Source organism: Lepisosteus oculatus, chromosome 4, assembly GCF_040954835.1.
Source record: "Lepisosteus oculatus isolate fLepOcu1 chromosome 4, fLepOcu1.hap2, whole genome shotgun sequence".
NCBI classification, from domain to species: Eukaryota; Metazoa; Chordata; class Actinopteri; order Semionotiformes; family Lepisosteidae; genus Lepisosteus; species Lepisosteus oculatus.
In genome coordinates, this window is record NC_090699.1 from 22854306 (window position 1) to 22872031 (window position 17726).

General features: G+C 40.3%; 1 protein-coding gene and 1 long non-coding RNA gene across 2 annotated transcripts in view; one reads left to right on the plus strand and one right to left on the minus strand.

Annotated features, from left to right (window-relative positions):
* The window catches only part of fam13c (family with sequence similarity 13 member C), a 42181-nt gene that overhangs the window by 1746 nt on the left and 22709 nt on the right, over positions 1-17726 (minus strand). Inside the window, exons 9-22 of the mRNA XM_006630380.3 lie at positions 17270-17449; positions 16850-17048; positions 13864-13976; positions 12035-12086; positions 9569-9688; positions 8836-8923; positions 6323-6533; positions 4886-5027; positions 3402-3483; positions 2190-2386; positions 1933-2016; positions 1751-1846; positions 1006-1202; positions 220-321 (exon numbers count right to left, since the gene is read on the minus strand). Of these exons, the coding sequence (XP_006630443.3) occupies positions 220-321; positions 1006-1202; positions 1751-1846; positions 1933-2016; positions 2190-2386; positions 3402-3483; positions 4886-5027; positions 6323-6533; positions 8836-8923; positions 9569-9688; positions 12035-12086; positions 13864-13976; positions 16850-17048; positions 17270-17449 (1863 nt within the window). The remainder of the gene's footprint in view (positions 1-219; positions 322-1005; positions 1203-1750; positions 1847-1932; positions 2017-2189; positions 2387-3401; positions 3484-4885; positions 5028-6322; positions 6534-8835; positions 8924-9568; positions 9689-12034; positions 12087-13863; positions 13977-16849; positions 17049-17269; positions 17450-17726) is intronic.
* On the plus strand, positions 2324-17703 carry LOC107077346 (uncharacterized). The gene is made up of 3 exons (XR_011189422.1): positions 2324-2409; positions 4943-5604; positions 17181-17703. It is a non-coding gene; the product is annotated as an uncharacterized lncRNA (long non-coding RNA).

Below are 17726 nucleotides of genomic sequence, written 5' to 3' on the forward strand. Positions count from 1 at the left end.
TTGGAATAGTTTTACTATTTTAAATAATTTGAATAGCATTTATCAGTACAAATCTTTTATCTATGTGCCCCTAAGTGTGTATTAAGCATTGTGTGTGCATGGGAACTGTGAAATGATTTAGCTACAAAGCTGAATTAAAAAAAATATAGATGTCAGAAATCCAAAAGTAACACTATTAAAACACACCAAAAATGTCTAGAAGAGAGCGCATTTTCTTACCTCCCCATTTGTTTAAAAAACTGGTCTTCAAATTCTCGTAAAGCTCTGCGAAGCCTATGTTTCTCTGCTCTTGTTTCCCGGAGGTACTCTAGTAGCTCAGGCCTGGAGGGGTTTAAAATTACACACAAAAAAGGCATGACAATTATTATACATGATTTATGCTCTGTACAAGTTATGCAACACAAATCAATTAGTCTAGAGCTCATACTTAGTCTGTTGCCTACCTGAAGACCACAGTCTGAATAAAACATTGAAAAAATGTTACAAGCAGTAGTTGATACTACCAAAAATCATTGAAAGCACTGAAAAAATTGGATGTATAAATGGTAATGCTGGAAAATGTAGATGTGTTGAAATGTGGAATTAACTGGGGGTTGTACTATAGCTCTTCTAGCTGTTCTAGGGACAGCTTGAGGATTTTTGTGAGTTTTACATAAACATAAAAACGTTTACTACAGCATTTTTACATCTGGAGCATCTGGAGGAAGATGCTTTTTGTAGCATTCCAGCATGGTTTAAATTTCTTTCCAAAATATGGTTTCGGCAAAAGACCAAGCAAGATTACACATGACTGGGATTCTTGAAATCGCTAGATTTGGGATATATTACAGTGAAGAAAATATTGCAGTGAAAAATGGAAAAAAAAAACACAACTGATATAGGGATGCATGAGCAGAAAGTGAGTAATGTGAAATCTCGTGCTCTTATACAGAAGCTACAGTCGCACTGTCTCTGTTTACAGCAAGTCATAGTATAACGTTTCAAGACTCAGGGGCAGAATCTTACTTGGAAGCTTCATGCAAATTGGACATAGTGATGGCTGGCTGTCTGACTGCTTTCACTTCATCCAAAGGTGACACGAAGGCAGTCTCATTGTCTTCGTCTTGCGGACACAGAGACTCATCGGTGGAGATCTGACAGAGCGCTCTGGATGGTGGAGCAGGACTGTGCGGCATGTTGTCGTCATCAGAATCTTCTTCCTCCTGCACACAGCAAAACTATCCTTACAAGCTGCTTTGAGAGCTAAAATGTTCAAATTCTAACTCTACTATAGGATATCATAGGATTTTAAGTGGTATTAATGTTTTGCACTAGGCAGTTCATTAAAATATGCGGTACCCTAACAATATTGAAAGGACTAATATGAATGTGCTTAAACAAGTTATGCAAGTGACAGTGGTGATCTCCTAACTGTTGCCAAAGCAAGTGAAAGTGTAGCCTCACCTGAGGTTTAAAAAATATCCTTGTATTAAAATATTTTGGCATGGTTTGCACTCAGCTGTCAGCCTGCCTAACCAACAATTAAAGTAAACCCTAACAGAGAACCGCATAAGTCTGTAATTTAAAAAAAATAGAAAAGGGACAAATGAAATATGACATACCTAATCTGAAATAAACTAGTTAGATTAACAGGTCACTCTCAAATGTTTCTAGCTGTTAGTATTTTAGAATGTCCATACAGGTCAGACTCCATTTCCGACAGAGCTGCCAGGTCATGTCAATGAATGCAGACTCTAGGACTGAAACTCACAATAGTAGTTATGGATGGCGTCGAGCAGAGCAGCTGTTTGATGGCTCTGTATCTGTCATAGAGGGGCTTCATGAGATTTCTTTCCTGCTTGGTAACCTGAAAAAAACCAAAATGCTTGCTATTCAATTTAATGGTACCAGATGATTTATATAACTTTTCTAAGAATAGAAAGGGGGACTTACCGGCCGTCCGTGCAGACTCTCAAAATACAGCAAACATTTCTGAAGAGTAACTTTCTCCAGGGCCATTTGGTTTTGATTCATTTCCTGTAAAGTATATAAATGTAGGCAACTGTGAAGGTTTCCTTTAAAAGTACTTTATTCAGCCTCTTCCCTGTGTAAAGCTGTTATCATCAAGAGCAGCTGCGACTGGCACAGCTACTTTTTAACACAAAGAAGTCCAAAGAAGTCAAATCCAGCAGTTGCCATTGCACATTTACCTTCATGTTTTCGGGAAGGCCCAGTGTGCTCCGTTTTTCTTTCAGCCTCTTCAGGAGCGTGTCGACAGTCTCCTCTAGACATGGTTTATGCTGCTGCTCTGCTCCTCCCTGTGGGTCGCTGCTCACTCTGCTCATCTCTGTCTGTGAATCAGTCCTCCATTCTCTCAGCTCCACGACAGACTGTTTTAGTTTGAGGTCTTCGGGGCAAGAAAAACAAAGAGTAAGTGGAAACAAATAGTTATATGTAGTTATGTGTTGCGAGCAGCCATATCACCCTGCTACTCACAACTGACAACCCACTGAAGCTCAGCAGGTGTGAGCCTGGTTGGTACCTGGATGAGAGACCCCCTGGGAAAAACTAAGATTGCTGCTGGAAGAGGTGTTAGTGGGGCCGGCTGTGGGCGCTCATCCTGCAGTCTGTATGGGTCCTAATGCCCCAGTATAGTGACGGGGACACTATACTGTATAAAGGTGCCATTCTTCGGATGAGACATGAACTCAAGGTCCCACTGAGAGCTGATGGGTGGTGAGTGTAACGGCACACTATGGCTGCCATTGCATCATCCATTTGCAACATTGGTGATAGTGGAGATAATACCTGTAAAGTGCTTTGAGTGTCAGGAAAAGCCCTACATAAGCATATGAAATTATTATAATAATTATATATATATATCACTTACAAGTGAAATATTATCCTGGAACTGCAATTTAATATAATATTGTCATGTATTTTGATGGAATTTTCTTAACGGCCTGTTATATTGCTATTACTGTGATTTCAGATTTGTAACCATTATTGTACTGCGCTGCACTGTGGTTGTTAGGAGGAGTCGGGATTCTTCACTATAGAAGAGATGAGCTGGTGTCAGCAGTATTTGCCTTTGTTCCTCCCACCAGGAGAGGGCAATATTTGTTTGGTGGGAAGGAATAAAAGTCTGTTCCCTGCTCCCGGTTGGATTATCTACAGCTGTCGGTGTGTTACGACAGTTACTGATCTAATTGACTTTATTTCCTGGCTAAATAAAGTAGCACACACAATGCTGATTAATCCATCATACGTTTTTTTAAAAACTCCATCCATCCACACAGGTGGTAAATTCAGTTAAGATTTTTACCTTAACGTATAGGTATCATTAAAAATAGAAGAACGAAGATACCGCAAAGGCAGGAAATCCCTTCGTTCCATACATATCTAAAGTAAAGAATAAATACCTTTTAGCTGTTTGCGAGACTTAGCCAGGTCATCCATAAGCTTAAACATCTCTGGATTTGCTGTTTTGTCGTTATGTGAAGGCTGGAAGAGAAAAACACATTGAAGATCTGACATCTGAAGACTAACAGATCTGTATATACATCAGTACAAAGAGGTTTCAGTGAAATATGGCACAGTTCTTTAGGGTACATGGAGAGTTCAAAGTGAAAGTGTTTGCTTTAAGGTCACAGGTCAAATATTGGTAAATATTTAGACCAAATTTCAGATCTAGTCCTGAAAGGTCATATTATCATTTGATGTGAATTCCATTTGGACTCTTACTGAGATAATGGAATATATTACTGATTTATATGGCCGAATTTTACCAGCTCAAAAGTAGTAAGTCATCAAAATAGACACATAAAGCCTGCTAGACACTTTGAGTTTTCTTTTGTATGATTCAGCTTGTAACCATAGCCTTCATCCATATATATATAAATGTAATAATATAGGATGCTTTAAACACATACAGTTTATAGCACTGATAGATGCTATCCTGAGCTAAGCTACTGTATATTTAGAGGAACCTTAATTCCATACAGAACCACAGTGCTTATGTTCTGCATAGTATTGCAGTTATGTTGTGTTTCTTTTATTCTCTTTCAACATTGAAAAAAAACTTTTACTTGTTCCTTTGCAGCCTATGCATGCTGACGCAGCTACATGAGTGTCAATGACAGAAGTGTATGTTTGTCCATCAATATCGCAACTGGCCAGTGAAATCTTAAGATGTAAACTGTCCATTTCAGGAAATGTGGTGTAGCCAGCAGCCATATTACCCTGCAGCTCACAATTGGCAACCCACTGAAACTCAGCAGGTGTGAGCTTGGTCAGTACCTGGAAGGGAGACCTGCTGGGAAAAACTAAGATTGCTGCTGGAAGAGGTGTTAGTGGGGCCAGCAGGGGGCGCTCACCCTGCGGTCCATGTGGGTCCTAATGCCCCAGTATAGTGACAGGGAAACTATACTATAAAAAGGCACCGTCCTTTGGATGAGACGTAAAACTGAGGTCCTGACTCTGTGGTCATTTAAAATCCGAGGGCATTTCTCGAAAAGAGTAGGGGTGTAACCCCGGTGTCCTGGCCAAATTTCCCATTGGCCCTTACCAATCATAGCCTCTTAATAATCCCCATCTATAAATTGGCTTCATGGCTGTGTTCTCCTCCCCACCAATAGCTGGTGTATGGTGAGTGTACTGGCACACTATGGCTGCCGTCACATCATCCAGGTGGATGTTGCACATTGGTGCTGGTGGAGGGGAGACCCCATTACCTGTAAAGCGCTTTGAGTGGAGTGTGCAGAAAAGCACTATATAAGTGTAAGCAATTATTATTATTAATTCACTCACTGGACATGAGAACAAGAAGTCTTGTTTTTCCAGGGATGGAATCTTTCAAAGGTCTTCAGGGATAGTACCGATTTGTCTAGGCTGTTAGTCTACTTACCCTGTATTTCCGCTCCTGCTCAAACCTCTCCTCAAACTTCTTGATCTTCTTCTTCAGGTTCTGGATGTGTTTGGTTAGCAGTGCCACTGACAGTGGCTCTTTGGAGCCCTCCGAGGGAACAGTCCTGACAATGCCTCGGGACCTGTAGGTGCACAACGCAAACCCAGGGGGAGCTAGAATATCAAGGGGTTGGGCAGCGGGGCCCCACAACATAACATCCACGCTGACAGATTCTATGATAAATTAACCCAATACCTGATCATGTCCACAATACGCTTTACTGTGTCATAAACCCCACGATCACGGCAACAATACAGTTGTTTAAGCAAACTTAAGAAAAAGTAATTGTCTTAGTCATTTTTCACTATATTGAATTTTTTCGGGCATCCATAAACAGAACCCATAAATTGCGTGTGAAGAGGAGAGGAGGAGGGGAGGAGAGGTAGGGGAGACCTGCGTCTCCAGGAGAAGCAGAAGAAAACTGCAGTGCGCTGAGGCATCTGGAGAGGGTTCTCTCAGCTGCCTTCATCTTTTTGAAAGGGACTTTCCTCACGAGAAACCCCTCCCCCTCCTAAAAGGGTGACGTGATTCGCAAGAAGAATTACTGCAGCTGCCAGAAGCTATCCCTCCTGAATGCAACCCCAGCAGTGTGGCAGTTCAATGGTGTCTCAAGAAGGGAAGACAAGGAAATCTCATTCACAGCTGGAATCTAGTACCAGGTAGCTCAGAATTACTGCTGAATTTGGGTATATTGCACAACTGTATTAGACACTTTGTATTTCCCTTCGGTCTCATAGGTTGTATTAGTAAATACTGAAATTCTTCAAAGGAAAATTGTCAGCTGTCGATTCTATATTCAAAGGTGAACTTTTAAATTTCAATTATATTTTCAAGAAAGGGTAATAGTGCCTGTTTTTACTCAGAAAGCTTACAAATGTTATCTTTTTTAAGTTGCTGATTCATTGTTGGACATGTTTTATCAGTCTTTTATTATATCTGCTTTAACTTTTCCCCTAATCTTCTGGTTTGGGAACCTGAATCTGTGGGGTAATAAACAGGATTCCTGTCTAACTATGTCAGAAAGTCATTGGTGCTGATTTTTCAACCCTCCCCCACGTCTATCAGTTACAAGTCTTGCGTAAAGTATATTCCATCCTAGATGACCTTTCACACCCCTTGTTTAATGAGTTCCAACTACTCCCCTCAGAGCACAGATACGGATTTCCCAGTTTAAAATCAAACAGGTTCAAGTTCTCTTTTATACTTGTGGCCGTAACCGTGCTTAACAGTTGATTCTCTTGGTCATGTCTGTATGTATTTCTTGTTTGCATGTTTTTCTTTGTATTGTCTGCTGCTGTAAAACAAATTGCCCCTCAGGGATAATAAAGACACGGTCTCTCTCTCGCACACACTTTGAGAAATCCCAGTGGAACTTACATGATGAACTGCTGGGCGGAAGGAGGCGATGGGGCTGACTCGGGGTCACTGTTGAACCTCTGGCTTTGGCTGAAGCTGGGGCAGCGCGGGGAGGGCAGGGGGCTGTCACCATCGGTGATGTAATGGAGGAGCCGGCTGGGCCCTGGGGCCTGCTGGGATTCGGCAGAGCTCTCCCTCTCGTGGTGCAGGATCCTCAGCGCCGGCACAGGCTCTGCCAAAAGAAAACCCAGCGCTCTGCAGTCACCAGGCCGGCAGGGCTCTGACTCACTAGAAAGATGAGGGACATGAACAGCCATTTGCCTAGCAGGATTGGGAGCTATAACTGACAGCAAAACAGGCTCAGGCTTCCCATGTGTTCACCACTTCCAGCCTATGTAGCATGTTTGTTATCAACATTCTCTAGAAATAGCAGCAGGGGGGTGGCGTGGTTGCACATTGGTGAGTATTGCTGCCTGGCAGAGCTGGGGCCCTGGGTTCCATTCTGGACCTGGTGTGCTACCTGTGTAGAGTTTGTAAGTCCCTCCTGTGTTTGTGGGTATCCTCTGGGTGCTCTTGTTTCCTCCCATAGCTCAAAGACGTGCTGGTGGGCTGATGGGCTTCTGGAAAAACTGGTCTTGGTGTGTGTGTGTGTGTGTGTGTGTGTGTGTGTGTGTGTGTGTCCTGCGATGGCCTGGCGTCCTGTCCAGAGTGTATCCTGCCTTGAGAAGGCTGTTTGTCGGGAAAGGCTCTGGCTCCCCCACAACCCTGTACTGAATAAAATTAGATTAGAAAATGGATGGGTGGTACTACTATTGTAACATAAAAATTACAATTCTATCAAATTAAATTAAAGTGAAGATCTTTTGACATCGTTATTGTGATACCAAAACTAGACATCCTCCACCCAGCTTAAGATCTGGTTGGGTTATCTTTTCATTGAGTGTTTAACACTGCTAACAACACCATGCTTAGCTGAAAGTTTTCATTAGTAATTCCACTTGTCATTGTGAATCATTGTCGGTGCACCTGAAAGTGAAGGTGTCCTCTGTGCAGGAACCTGCTTAAGTGATTTGTATCACTTAAAAATATCATGTTTTGTGGAAATATGTGTGTTGTGTTTAGGATTCTGCAAGACTAATTCTACCTAATTTAAATTATGCATACAGATTGATACTTCACAATGGAGACAGTAGTGTTTTTCAAAGTTTCCATAATTTAAATATTCCACTTTCATAAGAAAACCAGTATTGTCTTTTCTACATTCAACGATGCATATAAAGCATTGTTGGGGCTAATGGGTTAATATCTGCCTAGTTCTCTACCACAGTCTGCGAGGCCAGTCTACCAGTAAATTGCCAACTCAATCACTGTGGAACCAAAACTCAGAAATGTCAAACTGATGAGTCTTTATTTTTAAAGATCGATGGGAATAAGGACAAATTAACTATCATCAACCTACAGAGAACTCGTGCTAAAGAGGAGACACATCACTAGCTAGCTCAAGCAGACGTGTTTCCCACTCAGTAGTCGTGCTGCACATTAATACAAATTGGCCATTCCATTGAGTGCACACACTAATTATATTTAAAATATGAAGCTTGCGAGAGATCTGTGTTATTCAGATTACTATGAGAGCAAAACCTACAGTAATTACTAAAATAAATAATGTTACTGAAAAACATAACATCAGAAACTGGAAAGATTATTATTGTCTATTGACATTAATAACGATGCAGAAGGTGAAGAATCATTTTGTACATGAAGCTGCTTGTCATTATTTTACAAGCTGACTTAGGACTGCGGTTAATTTATGGGTGATACATACTGGTACAACAGAACTGAGAGCATGGTGTAACAGATTTATGTGTGTGAATCTGCATGAGACCATACCTCTGCACAATAATAATGTCTATCCATTGTCCATACATATCTTAATGCAGTTTTTTACACCAAGCATCTTGTGTAATATGTGTAGGTGAATGGGCAGCTTATATAAGAATGTCATGCCCATGCGTCTAATGTGACATAAGAAATAGGACAAGCCTTGGGGGAAAAAAAGAGTGTTTGTGGGAGCACATACACACACCTTTTGCACAAGAAACGATCAAAGCAGTCATTCTTTCATCTGTATAATCTCATATGAAAGCATGGCAGGCTCTCACTATGGGATTTCTAATGCTATGAACTGAAGTCTGGTTCAGACAACAGAGAAAATTCACCAGTGCTCTCTTGAAAAAATAAATGTAGTTAAAGCAGGAACAAAACTGCAGGAGACCTCAGGTATTTGAATGTGCACAAAGTGATATGACCTATAATGCCCACAGGAATAATAAAAAAAGAACCATGAAGGGTTAATGAAGAATGAGAAAACATTAATATGGAAACACACAATAATTACACAACATCAGCATATTGCAGGACCTAATGGAAGCATTAATGTATGCTTTTTTCAAAATGAAGTGCTATCGTGGAAACCTGAATGCTGTTCACAGGAAATGGAAAATAGTCCAGGCAGTGCTGGCTCAGGTTCCTACCTCCAGGGTTACTGCTCTCCTCTGCCTGCACACTGCGCGCTGTTGGGAGGCTTTGCTCTTTGTTGCCCTGTATCTGGGCACTGTCCTCCTGTGATGGCACAAATGCAGAGCATAGATCAACGTCCAAGGCCTGTAATTTAAGGAAAGAGCTCTGCAAACAGAAGCAGAACATAATGTCTTAAAAAAACTGAAGCTCTCCTCCTTGGTGTGAGCAGCGTGCTCTGCGGTTATTTCTTACTCCAGCGCTTCTCTAGATCACAGTCCACTCTCGGGGCTCCAGTCCTGGGGTTGCTCAGCAGCAGCCAAGCTCGTCTTCCATGAATCCTCCGTGCCAGTTATTTATGTGTCACCGTTTGTGGCTCTGCAGCTGCATGAATCCTGATTCATAAGGATTATTCATGGAACAGTAGCACTGGTGGGAATGGGGGGTTTTCGTCAGCAAGTCTGTGATAATTTCCTTTTGCCCGGTTTATCCGAGGAAGGGGGTGGGTGTGGGTGGATAGGTGTGGGGAAGAATAAATAGGGAGGTGGGGGTGGGGAGGGGGTTTTTCGTGTTTAGCCTTACAGTACAGTCAACGGTTTTTCCCGCACTGTGGAGGGAGTATTTCATTCAGTCTATTGACATCATGATCTGGTGAGAATTTTGCCCCTCCCAGCTGTTCCCATTCATAAAATAAGAGCAAGAAGAGAATACAGTCTTTCGCTGCAATACGCAAACAGGAAGCACACTTACGCCTTGGTCCGTGCTCTGACTGCAGGCGCCCTTTCCTTCAGAAGCAGGGAAAAAACTGGCTTGTGCTGCAGGCTGTAGCTGGATCCCCCCCATGAGACCACCTTTCATCAGCTCGTTCAGCTGGGATGGCAAAACAAAACAAACGGCGTCATCTGCTGTGTTCAGAATGTCGTTTCGTCCCTTGCTGTCGATTTAGGCCATTCGGCTGCCCGTGCTGCGCCTCCTAGCACTTGCTTTTAATCACGCTCAAGCCTTGTGTCTCTGGGGTGTGAGAAGCTCCCTCGAGGAGGCGGCTGTCAAGCCCCTGCTGCAGCGATGCTCACCTCACTACGCCGAGAGAAACGATTCCGAGTTGATCGGCTGCCCTCCCCAACCCCGCTCCCTCTCCGCAGCCCCCCTCCTCAATCCTCCCCAGCCTCTGGGGATGGCCAGATTGCGCGGTAATACGCAGGAAAACGCACACTGCTGCACATCTCAAAGCTCACAGAGCAGCTGATGCAGGCAAGAACGAGGCTCTTTTGAATGTAGAATGAGACTTTCCCATTGCACATATAGACACACGTGCATATTAAATGAAGGGACATCTGTTATGTGTCAATTCTGAGTGCCTGTAGCTGTGCAAGCTTTTGTACAATCAAAGCAGAGGTGGTATTTGAAGGAAGAAGACTATTTTCATATACTGTGTAAGTATAAAATGGATTGTTAGACAATGGCTTGTATTTGAACCCAAAAGCTTTAAAAAATATAGCCATATTATTCATTAATTGCCAGCAAGCTGCTTATTCCTGGCAAGAATGGCAGCAAACCTGAGTCTATGCTGGAAGCCCAGGGCACCAGACAGGACCACACCCTGGATAGGCAGCCAGTCCTTCACCGGACAAACACAGACACAGGGACAATTTGGTGACACTAAGAAGAAAATAACTGAACTGCAATACTTTCATGTTCACTTCAAAGGTCCTGTTGAATTTTGCAAATGAGTTGATTTTCACTTTTATTTAAAAAAAATCCAGCCAGTCCAGCGAAATAAAGAAATATGTTAATCATTCAAAGTATGTGCCTGGTCTGCTTTTACATGCGCACTTCAGGTCAAAGTATAATACTAAGAAAAAAAAGAACAAAAAGCACTGAATCAGATTGTAATGTATTTTTCTCAGCTCAGCCTTGCAAGCTGGGGCTTAAAAATTGAATGTCATGTACAGCATTTACGTCAGTATCCACCTAACAGGCAACCTACTCTCAGGGCTATCTGACATTTGGCATATAAAATCACCTTGGTAACATCACAGATTCTGGAAGAGCAGTGAGCTTTGGAAAGCATCAATATAACTGCTAAAGAAAAAACAAGTGAGAGACAGGATAATGGTTGCTCTTGCCTTCTCCATCAGAGATTCTTCTCACACCCAGAAATACAGCACAGAGGAGACGTGTTTTTATTCGTGATTATAAACAAGTAGCTTTAAGAGCTGTGGCACAGAACTTTGCACTGAGAGGCTCCAAAGAAGCTGAAAAAAAAATACTGCTGTGCAGGTTATAGTACTTTATCATCACAAACCAAAGGGGGTGCACTTATAACAATGGTCTTATACATGATATTCGTAAAATAAAAAATAAATATTAGCAACAATAGTTATTCCATGCTTACTGTATATCCAAGGTTAAAATTATCTTTAAGAACAAGGTGCAGAGGAATTAGAGGAAGAACAAAGACACTGCAAAGACAGAAAGGACAGATTCCACCTACGTGTGACCATTGATATTGGCCAGGTGGCGCTATTTCACATTCTCCACAAAGGGGACTGACACAGTCAGACAGTGCTGTTTACAATTGCAAACAAATACAATACATTGTGAATTAAAGATCAATTAAGAGCACGTCAGTTACTGTAGCACATTAAGCGGTCATAACTGAGTACAAACTTCTACCATTGCTGTTGTTATTGCACACAAACAACGACAAATTAAAATCTGAGACCTCAAAATTGTCCATCAATCCTTTGTGTGCTAGAACGTATGAAGTTCAGACATTTTCCTGATTTCTATTAGATGCCTTTTTGACATTTTATCCAATAAAATGCCTGGGAACTATATATGTGTCGCAGAGTGGTGTAGTACAATAACATGGGGAAAGCTGCTTATAAATAGAAATAAATTAATTACAGTTACAAATGACTTACTTTAAATCAATAAAACGAAATATTATACATAGTAACTATACACACTCTATGTAGATCTCTGTAACTGATGACTTTTTAAAATTATATTCCTTGATAATCTAGTTTTAGATTTATTTTACAAATAAATTCCTTATACAAGTAACTTTACTTTTCAAGTAACATTTTGCGTGAGAGGCCAACATTTAGTATGAGATTAGCTATGTTTCTATGAAATGAAATAGATGCTGTTAAATGTTACATCGCAACGCATTCATGTGCTGTATATTGAAAGCCTGATGAGTTTACATACCTCTTTGGATTCCTGAAGGCCATTTTCGCCCTCCCTCAGTATGTGTACCTTACTGTAGACAAAGTAGATGAAGATGTGATTTACTGCTTTCTTGAAAACATTTAACTGTTTAGCTAGCTTACTAATCACACTGCTAGAAATGTGAAGTCACTATACTGTATCTGATCTTGATTAACTGTCCAGCATGATTATTATCACTCAAATAAATAAAGCACTATAAGAACATCAATAGCATTTCTTTGAGTTGCATTTGAACATTTATTTGTCTCTCCAAACAGGTACCAAACAGGTCTTGGCCTTAATTATCTTAACTCTGAAGTGCGGCACACTTACTCAACTGGCATATATGCAACATGTCAGACATGTCAACCACCAGAAAGGTGTTTTTTTAAAATATACATATCTGGGAACTATTTATATCCACCTTAAATCTGCCCTGTATGTCACTTATCAACCCCTCTTGGCAGTAAGAGGAAGTGTTGTGTTTACACACCAGACACACACTGCTCTGTGTCAAGAGTTATTTAGCACCCCATTTCCAACTGTTAATTTATACCACAGGGTGTGACATTTACAGAAGTACAATAACTTCTCTTATTTTTTGTTTCTACTCTATTAACCAATTACCTCAATTTGTTGCTGTAGTTAACCCATGGAATGCAGAATTATATTAAAGTACAGTAACTTTTTTAAGACTCGAAAACAGTTATTTTCTCCAGCTTTGTTTGCTATGCAAAAATATTTTCCTATAAATCCACATCATGCACACACATACAGAAATTCATAAAGGCTAGTGTCTGTCTTAAACACAAGGTTAAATGCATCATTTACTGTACATGAATATATACTGTATATACAGTATATTGCATAATACTGTATATACAGCCCCCACTCCCTCCCATCATACTATGATCTCTCTTAACTTCTTCCTGTACCCACAAGGACTGTACTCCAACACCACTACACACACGACAACCGAATGTAAACCGAAATTGTACTGTCCCTTCGATAGCTCAGTAAAACTGTATTAGTTGTAGTATTTATTAATCGCTATACTATTTTTGCACTGTTCCCTGAATTACGTTGCACTGTTTTTGTCCTGTTGTATTCTTTTCTCTGTTTGCGGATTTTGCACAGTTTTGATTACATGTTGTTATTACAAGTTACTGTTATTGTGTTACTGTCTATTGTCCTATCTTCTGTTCTATTTATATACTGCACCTGAGTGACTGCTGAGAAACACTTTTCACTATACTATGCACCTGTGTAAGTATAATGACAATAAAGTTGAATTGAATTGAATAAATGATCTAATTATGTCACCTTTCACAAACAGCTTGTTTATCTAGAGTATATTTGAAAGCTTTTCCAGCTTTACTGTGTTCTATATTCACGTTACATTAGATTGATATGTGTTCTTGCCAACATGTTATTAGCAATAGGTCTTTATCCATCAATTTTTTAACCTGGCTTATAATACGGCATCATGCAGGAGCCGGAGCCTACCCCGACAAGGAACAGGCTCCAGGATGGGACACCGTCACAGGGTACACTCAATCACAAACATGCACACACTCAGACCTTGGCCAGTTTTCCCAGTGGCCAATTAACCAGCATGTCTTTAGACCATGGAAGGAAAACAGAGCACCTGGAGAAAAACCCATGGGAACAAGGAGAGAGCATACAAACTCCACACAGACAGCACCCCAGGTCTAGAATTGAACCCAGGGCTCCAGCACTGTGAGGCAGCGATTCTTACCATTGCGTCCAGTAAGTCTTTGCCCAGTGTAAAAAAATAAACCTTAAAAACAGAGTTTTCATGAGCCTACCTATTTTGAAAATCCTGTGCTTCTTTATAACCAAGACCATTGTGGACCTCATTGTTTCCTGCACCTGTTTCCTTTTGATATGTAGACAGGTTTGGCATTACATTGTCCATGTTCTGAAACAACAAAAAGCACTTCTCTCTCTGACAAAGGGATGATGATATTTTATGTTTTAGAAATTGAGGGTTTCTTATTTTTAACAAACACATTTGAATGCATTTGATGCATTGTCAGGATAAACGCCTCCGATGAATCTGAAATCAGAATGGATGAACTCCATTTCAATCAGTTTGCAAATCAATTAGTTAACTTTACAGAAGTCATTACACACATTTCAAAATAGACTATCTACATCATTCATTATACTACAGGAACATACTACTTAATAAACGTTTAATAAATAGTCTCCGGAATATCGATTTCAAACTATCTTTCTGTGTTTCAACAGCTGCATCTTAATTTCCAAAAACAGGATAACTGCATATACAATCCTAAGTTAACTTTCTGTAAACTATATATACAGTACATTGTATGTTGTTCACTTTAGCAGCACATGCATTAAACAAGCATACTTCTCTTCCTCTGTTGAAAAAAAAAACACTATTTTAATGAAGGTGCCAAAGTCTGAAAACCTACATAGGATTTATGAATGACCATTATAGCTCTGAATTATCTATGCAGATAGAATAGTTAGTACTCAAAGATAAGATTTTTTATTAATGTTATTATCATGAAAAAAGGCTGAAATACTGAAAAGCAAAAATCTTTAAAACGACTGTTCAATGAGAAGTTTACCAGGCTCTCTTCTTTAGGATCCCAGTTTGTTATAATCATAGCTTTAGTGAAAAACAATAACAGTATTTTTTTTTAAATCCAAGACTTCAAAAATGTCTTACTTCAGCAGAGAAGTTTTTTAATAGTTGTTGCAGTGTCAGGCATAGGTTAAAATAAGACTCCAATGTTAGTGGCCCAGATCTATTATGAGACTCATGCTTAGCTGGAAAAAAATGTTTTGCAACGCTTCTCCTTTCCCATAAGTTTCAGGGCTGGTCTTTCCCTTGGGTATAAAAGAGTGGCTTAACTCCCAGGCCTTCAACTCAGATTAAAGAGTCAGATTACACAGTCAGTCCAATCAGAGCATTATGACAGAGGGCAAGGAGGAGTGATAGCCATTATTAAAACAAGCCACAAAAAATGAGATGAAAACCAACAGGTTAACGCAGGTTAGCTTGTGTCAGAAGCAAATCTATGAGCAGCTAGTCCCTCTCTGACTTCTGATAAGGGATCACAATCAGCAAAGACCTTAAAATGTTTACATGTCTTTAAAAGATGTTGCTAATGTCACTGGAAATATAGCATGGTATGGAGTTTTAACTAAGCATGACTCTAAACAGATCATAAAGGTAAGATCACATGTTTCATGTCATTTGTTGTCTGACGCATTGTGAAGCTGGTTGGGTACACAGTGCTTTCTAACTCAGCTTGCATTTGGTCAATGAAAAACATGTCTACTGAAAGTTTGGATATACTTCAGTGACTTTGCCATGAGAATGAAGTTTACTTCCTCAGAAAGGAGGAGAGAACTTAATAACAAACGGACATTTGTGATTACAGCGTTTGTCCATCCTTTAGGCACTCCAAAATGATATGATCAAATCAACAAGGAAGAAGCACCAAAGGAAATCACTGCAGGTCCATGAAACACTAGGAAATTATAGTATATTTGTTTTCAGGATTTGAGTCCATGTGAGCGTTACCAAATTCATTCACATCCTTCATTAACAATCCTAATATTAATGCTATTCTCTTACAAATTGTTGTATTGTTATTTATGCTTATGCTAAAACTAAATCCCCTGAAATCTCTCAATAAGAATCAGTTTCCTTTGACCAGCATTTGGACTGCAGCTGTGATCGCTGAATTGCTCTTACTAAAAGCTAACATCTACTGTAGCTGCCAGAGGTCTAGTTCATTTGCTTTATCAACCACAGTATTTATTTAGACCTGAGATGTTCATGGTAGAATCTATCTAAATTAAAATGCATTTGAATGCATAATTATGCATTTTCCAAAAAAGAAACTTGCCGCTAATAGCTTGGAATATGCTTAACACCAGGAGCTCGCAATTATCTCAGTGTGATAATCAGCATCCCAGTGCTGCCTTGTTCACATTCTTCCTATCATAACTCCTCTCATCAAAGTGTCCAGGATGAAAACACAAATCCAGGGCTGCCTGTGAGCCATAACAATGTCACATGAAGGAAGGCTTGATTGGCTTCAGGTTAAACAGCTGGCACAGAAGCACCTCATGATGTTTATTCTGGATTTAGAATCTGTGGAAAGTCATATTAACTCCATTCAACTCAGATACATAACATTTAAGAGTCTCTTCCCAATGTATCAAGGTCTCTAAAAGTGACCAACTCTTCTTTTCAACAGATAAAGTAATAGTAATTTAATGTTTGAAACTGAAACAGGAACCAAATCCCCTTTCCTTGAGGAGGAACATATCTCTATCTAATGTCAATGTAAGAAAAGTGAATCTAGATTAACCTTTGCAGCAACAGTCTAACACTGTTGTCTAAATACAGTATATGAGGCAGTAGGTGTTATTTTTCCCAATGATCCAAAATTCAACCTGTGTCTTATAATAGTGGTTTGTGAATAATGTATGTACTTTAAAAGAAGCCATTGGGTTAACTGTTAAACCACTGTTACTTTAAAACAGAGGATACTGAAGATCTCATGGCATTGAAATTTACAAGTTTTCAAGAATTCTCAAAATAATTAATAAAATACTTGTTTCAGCACCTGAAACTTGAAAGTCCCAGAAACTACATTTACAGGTGGGATGTCCCTATCAGTCAGAGAACACCTGTATGATGTGGTGACAGCCCCTTTCAAGAGCTTCCTGTTCTGAGGTGCAACATTTAATGTTATCCTAAGCATGTTATTGCTTTTGATAGAGACTAGAAAACTAGAAATTTACCTTGGAGTAGTCCTGCTCTTGATCCAAGATGAGCCCAGTGCTTGATTTCGACCTCTTTGGCTGAAAGTCGTCTTCATGGTGTTTCTCAAGATCGCCCAGAGGTTTCTTCTCTGTGTGTGGCATAGTGTCTTTGGGTAGCTGTTCGCCCTCCTCACTGAAAACGGCGTCACAGGGCAGGTTTTCCTTGTTATGGTCAGCCCTACACATCAGGATATCGATACATGTGAGTTAAAGACATGTGAGAGTTGCCGGATAGATGCTGGAGCCGCAATGTGTTGACAATGTACTGTACAGTCTGGTTACAACTTTCTCTATCCTTCTGTTCTCCCAGAGAACCGCAGGCTTGTATGAGAACAGCATAAGTAACACCTGACAGCACTGCATGGTGAGTCTCGATGGGAGCATCAAAACCAGACCTACGTTATCCTGCCACGGCTGGAGCCTTCCTGCCCTCTCAGCAGACGCCGCCGCTCTCTGGCAGACAGGAGGGCAGCTGAGAGGCCTTGACCGAGCTCGTTGTTCTCCACAGCTTGTCGTCTTCGCTGCTGGTTGGACCTCTCAAGATCCTCTTCATGCAGCTCCCCGGTGTTTTCCAAACTCCTTGGGAAAACAAAACAAAAGAGGCTCTCCCATAACAGACATGAAATGTTTTGTATGAAAAATGATTTTAAAACTGTACACTGAGATCCACAAATGAAAAACGCTGAATTCTCATTTTTGTATAAAAAAGTCAGAACTGCTTATATATTGTAAGAATGCTTCTTATAACTTCAATAACTCAGAAAGGCTGTCATTTGTGTACAACAATATAGGCTCCATACAGGTCTCTTTGTGCCTGAATAAAATAGAATAAAAAAGTCTATTCTATTTTATTAGA